The sequence below is a fragment of the Cynoglossus semilaevis genome, chromosome Z (genome assembly GCF_000523025.1).
Source record: "Cynoglossus semilaevis isolate Cse_v1.0 chromosome Z, Cse_v1.0, whole genome shotgun sequence".
Taxonomy (NCBI): Eukaryota; Metazoa; Chordata; class Actinopteri; order Pleuronectiformes; family Cynoglossidae; genus Cynoglossus; species Cynoglossus semilaevis.
In genome coordinates, this window is record NC_024328.1 from 4,032,175 (window position 1) to 4,038,227 (window position 6,053).

The 6,053-nt window shown below is 42.8% G+C and overlaps 1 protein-coding gene across 1 annotated transcript in view; it reads right to left on the minus strand.

Moving 5' to 3' along the window:
* Positions 1-6,053, minus strand: part of LOC103397529 (uncharacterized) — a 39,298-nt gene that overhangs the window by 10,793 nt on the left and 22,452 nt on the right. The window contains exons 8-9 of the mRNA XM_017042844.2: positions 5,907-6,041; positions 2,446-5,811 (exon numbers count right to left, since the gene is read on the minus strand). Of these exons, the coding sequence (XP_016898333.1) occupies positions 2,446-5,811; positions 5,907-6,041 (3,501 nt within the window). The remainder of the gene's footprint in view (positions 1-2,445; positions 5,812-5,906; positions 6,042-6,053) is intronic.

Genomic DNA, 6,053 nt, shown 5'->3' on the forward strand with positions numbered 1-6,053 from the left:
TGTGTGTGTGTGTGTGTGTGTGTTGATGCTGTGACCCTGTGAGGACCATGTTCTCCTCCTGTTAACTTCTCTCTCTCTCTCTGTGTGTTTCCGTCTTCTCCTCCTCAGTCTCCACCTCACCACCTTCTGTCTGGAGTACAGACCCACAGTGGTGGCCTGCGTCTGCATCCATCTGGCCTGTAAATGGTCCAACTGGGAGATTCCCGTGTCCACGGATGGAAAACCCTGGTGGTTCCCAGCTTGATTTCTCTGTCTCGCCAATCTATACAACTCCTTTTCTCCTTCCTTTGTTTCCAAACTCTCGTACAACTCCTCATATGCCTTTTGTTTAGCCTTGGCCACTTCCCTTTTCACCTCCCTTGTCCTCTCTTTGTACTCCAGTCTGTTCTCTTCTGTTCTGTCACTGTCCCATCTCTTCTTCGCTAATCTCTTTCTCTGCACACTCTCCTGGATCTCATCATTCCACCACCAGGTCTCTTTGTCCTCCTTTCTCTGCCCAGAGGACATACCTGGCACCTTTCTACCTGTCTGGAGATTCCTGCCCTTCCTTCCTTCCTGAAGTCTTCACAACATTTTTCTTTCCTTAGTTTCCACCACTTGATCTTCTGTTCTGTCTTCACTCTCTTCCTTTTTGTCACCTCCATCGTCATTTTGCACACTACCATGCGATGTTGTTTGGCTACACTCTCGCCTGCCACTACCTTACAGTCTCTAATCTCCCTCAGATTACCTCTTCTACATAGAATATAATCTACTGTATCACCCTGTGTTCCTCTTTCTTTTGGAAATAGGTGTTTACCATGGCCATTCCAATTCTCTTTGCAAAATCTACCACTGCCTGTCCTTCCAAGTTTCTCTCCCTAACACCAAACCTACCTATCACTTCCTCATCTCCTCTGTTTCCTTCCCCTACATGACCATTAAAGTCTGCTCCAATCACCACTCTCTCTCCCGTAGGGATACTCTCTATCATCCAATCCAGCTCCTTCCAGAACTTCTCCTTTTCTTCCAACTCACAGCCCACCTGTGGGGCATAACCACTGACATAATTTATCACCACTCCTTCTATTTCTACCTTCACACACATCAACCTGTCTGACTCTTGTTTCACCTCTACCACATTTCTTACATATTCTTCCTTTAGGATCACCCCTACTCCATTTCTCTTCCCATCTGAACCATGATAAAACAGTTTGTAGCCTCCTTCAATGTTTCTAGCCTTACTGCCCTTCCACCTGGTCTCCTGCACACACAAAATATCTTCTCTTCTTCTCTCCATCACATCAGCTAGTTCTCTACTTTTCCCTGTAATTGTACCTACATTCAAAGTTCCAAACTTCAGACCAACACTTCTATCCTTCCTCTGTTCTCTTTTTGTCCGAATCAATCGTCCTCCTCTTCTTCTTTGTCTTCGACCAACAGTAGTCCAATTTCCACCAGTACCCTGTAGGTCAACAGTACTGTTGGCGGTCATTGTCATCCGGTATGGAAATCGTTTTAGTGATCATATTTGATTTGGCTAAAAGTTTTATACCGGATGCCCTTGCTGACGCAACACTCACCATTTATCCGGGCTTGGGACAGGCACTATAGTATTACTATAGTAGCACTGGCTTGGGTACCCTAGTGTACCCTAGGGGCTGGTTTTTACATAAAGTTTAAATATATATATATATATATAGAGGTATATATATACATGGTTTAAACATATTTAGAACATATATTCTTTAATACACCCACAGTATGCACATACTGTATGTATGTGTTTGTGTGTGTGCAAAATAAGCATGCACTCACTCAAACCAACACCTTGCAAGAGAGCTAGGGGAGCTGATTTCATTAGTGGTGGTGGGGCTCCAGCTGTAATGAGCCAGGTAATGCATATTTAATGAGGCATAAACAGATTTATAAACACACGTGCGCACACAACTAATTTTCTCCAGCTTGATTTTCACAGTCTGCTCAGCAATGCCAATATTCCTTTGACATGTTAACTCTATTAATGCTGCAGAGACTCAAGAATATGATAAAAAAAAAAACGTACAGGACATTGCGGGCTTTGCACACTGACGTCAAATATAGGGATAATTCTGGCACAAAAGTAGGTTTAAATTATTCTGGCTCAAACTTGCAAATCTCAAATTATTATTTAATATTACAATCCTTGTATTAAAAACGAACGTAGAACTGCACTATAAAGAGTGAAAAAGTTAATTGGTGAAAGAGTTAAAGGTTTTGTATTATCTTCTGGTTTTTCTTTTGAACTAATGAATTTGTACGTGTTAATGTGCTTTATCATTAAAAAAATCTAAAACTAGTAATATATTATTTCATTAGGTCAGAGTTACATCTGAACCTGCAAAGTAATCTTCACATGTGCTAAAGGCGAGCTAAACTCTTCTAAGCTTGTTATTTACAGAAGATAACTTAAAGTGCATAACTTACCTTAAAACCAAAGATTCTGATTTCAGCGAATGACCATCATGATAAACGCCTGGTTCCTGTAACATTCTGTCCTGGTTAAACTGTGCACCTGCTTGTTGAGTGCACGGCTCTTCAGTGAAACTTATTAAATCAGACGATGGCAACAGTTGTTCCCGTTGTTTTGGTATGTGTGGAGTCCAGTTTGTCTGTTGTTCATGCTCAGGGTCAGTTTCCTCCTCTTGCTCTTCCTCATAATTCTCCTCCTCCATTAAATCACCAGAAAACGGTAACCCAAGTCCTTTTTCATCAGAGATACCGGTTTCACTCAGAGGAGTTCCAGTCAAAGAGCTCGAGTGGGAGACAGAGCTGTTGGTGAGAACGGGAGATTGCGTTTCAGAAGTGTCCTGCCTCTCTAACTGACCTCCCCACTCTTGAAATGTCTTCAAAGATGTTGGGCATGTTGGTGGTGCAGAAGGAGACTGTCCACCCTCGTCTGAGTCCTCCATAGAAATTTGTGAATGCACATAAACTTCCTCTCTGGTTTTTAAAAAGTTATCAGATGGGTATCTCAGTGATGGCGACACACTTCTGCCTACAAGGCCGGACTTCTCTTCAAAGCCTTTTTCTTCAGTCTGTGTCTGACTGGTCTCTATGGAATGTGGTGGACTAAAGGCTTCTGTAGTGTTGTTTGTTTGGCTGTGACTGAGGAGTTCTGACTGTATGTCATCCTCAGTGGCAGGACTAACTGGACTTTCTGTGTTTCTGATCATGTGGTTTTGTGCAACTTGTTCAGTGTTCTCCTGGTCCTCCCTGTGTCTGGTCTGGACCTGGCTTTGCAGTGCTGTGGCAGCAAAGACAAGTGTGCTGAAAGTCTCCATAGTGGTCCTTGTTCCTTTACTTTGTTTGTCTCCTTGTTTGGGCCTGCTGTGCCATACCCTCTCAGCTTCTTTAACTGTACCAGACACAACAATGTAGTCCATTTCCAGGCCTGAAGACGAATCTCCATCAGAATTTGAACGCGCTTCGTCTCGACTTCCTGGGTGAAGGCTGTCAGGGCTAAATTTCAGAGTCTCTTTCTTTTGTTCAGAGCCTGGGCCTTGGTATACAGTTTCTATTGTTCTGACATCTTCATCTTTAATGCTTTCTTGATCAGGCCACAGTTGGGTTTCAGTGGTCATTACATCTTCTCTGTGGGTCACATTTATTGGCAAAACATCGGATGCTGAGCTTTTTATCCTCACATGTGATTGGGATGGTTGGTCAGTCTGGAGTTTGGTCTCTTCTTCAGACTCTTCTGGCCTTAAATGATAGTTGACCGTTGGAATCTCAAGGGAAATGTCCACCATGAAAAATGGAGAATCCGTTCCCACTGATTCTTCAATGCTTCTGTTGTCATATTCACTCTCCAATGAACTGCCTCTGATCCTGGTAATAGGATTAAACTCACTCAAACCCCCAAAATGAAACACTTGCTCTCCTGACTCTTCTTTTTTTAAAACTACAATATCAGAATTACCAGTAACTTCATGGTATTGATCTTTATTTTTATGAAATGGTTTGGTAACAGCTACAAAAGGGCTGGACAACCCTTCTATGTCTGCTGCAGGGCTACCATAGGTGTCAGGTGAGGATCCCAGGCTCCAAATACCGGCTCCCACATTGTCATATTCTGAGGTGGAGCTGACCATGCCAGGAGCAGGCAGTTCCCACATGTTGGTGCTTTCATCTGCAGTAGATTCATTTTCCAAACATTCAGATGCCAAGTTTTGCATAAAGGACTGTTGGTTCTGAGGTGTCTGGGTGTCATCATCTGATTCTTTACTGTGTGTACTTTCCTCTGCAGTCTCGATTACTATTTTCACATTGTGCTCCATACCTCTGCTCTCAAAGTCTTCAGGTGTTTCATCAATAGCTATAAACCCACCTTGCCTCTCTTCTGTAACCATTTCTTCATCCAACTGTTTGCCTGTATATGTCACCGAAGACTCGGTGGCCTCCAGTGATCCCATGTGACTGAGATCTTTTCCACTTTCAGGTCCTTCGGGGCTTGTTACAGTGGAAGAACTGTCTTCTTGTATAGTGGTGTTCCACATCTTCATTCCACCATCGGAGAATTCTTGAAGACTTTCCAAAGATGACCCTCCGACAACATTGTGGTTCACACCACAGAAGGAACCTGAGTTGTCAGATAAGTTGTCAGGGGTCGTAAGAGGTGACAGACTGTCATCTCGGATTGTCATGTTCCACATATCTAGTGAGTCTGGGTAAGACGTAGTGGTTCCGCTGTCAGATTTTAGAAATCCCTTCTGAGCCGAGTATGTCCAGAAGTCTATAAGTTCCACCTGTCTATCTTTTTTACCTTGAACTGCTTCATCATCTTCTTTAGAAGACTCTGGTGTTAAGGTTTTAGGGATTGCCTTCTTTCTCAACATCAACTGGGGATTTTCTTTTCTCTTTTCTCTCATTAAATCTGCCTTAAATTTTCCAGTTCCCTCCTCCTCTGGAGGTGTCAATTGTAGCTCAGACAATGTAACAGGGTTCCACTGATCCTGCAATTCTGAGTCTGAAATCCATGTTCCATATGATACAGACTGCTCAGTGACTAGACTTAGCTGAGGTTCTGGTCTTTTTTGCATTTTATGGATATTCTCTGTCTTTAAAATATCCTCCCTGGCTTCTCTTTCTGTCACAACATTGTGAGTCCTATTTGAGGCTTGATTATAACTTGGAGACAAGGCTCCTTGTGTGTCAAAGCCAAATTCATTGCATGTTTTGGAAAAGCATGGTACCTCACTTTCCTTATGTGGTAGGTCACTGATTCTTTCAAAACTGCTGGGTGGAGTGTCAATCAGACTTTTGATTGAAGTTGGAAGAACCACATTGTCGGTCATTTCACTCTCAAGGATTTGACCGTGGTGGTCGGTTAGAGAGCGACCACCTTCCAGTGTGTCAATTGATTTCTCAGAGAAATACAGCAGGCTCAGTTTTTCGAGTTCTGATAAGTTGGAAGTATCCATTCCTGTTTCTTCTTGACCTCCTCTTAAATCATCACATACAAGTTCTTTTTTTATAGACACAGTTTGATGATGCATTGGATCAAAACTTGAGAGGTTAAAGTTATCATTTGCATTTCTACTAGGGTGGTGTTTTTTCCTCTGAGGTGGAACAGGAGGAGTTTGAGATGACATTCCAAAGTTAGAGGGGTTTCTTATTAAGACTCCTCCTGTTGTTATCTCCCCAAGTGTACTGTCATCACTAAGGAGCACCGAACTCTCCTTGGACGAACGACTGCTGCGGATGGTTGTCATACCACTGTCAGGACTCACAAGCTCCACAACAGCACTGTTTTCTGTACCACCCGTGTCCTCCTCACCATCTCTCATCACCCTGGTTATGGAGATCAAAACAAAAAAACATTTTTTTAATTTTTCTTTTAAAAACACATTTTTCAGAATCAAATCCCAAATATGTGGAGCCAATACCTTGATATTGCTATTGCATCTGCACTGCTTTCATCTGCTCTGTCATTGTCAGAACCAAACATGTCAATGATACCAGATGAACCCTGGGAGAACTCCACATTGCCTGCTACGCCCTCAGTTGAGGATGTCCTGCTACTGGGGTGGCAT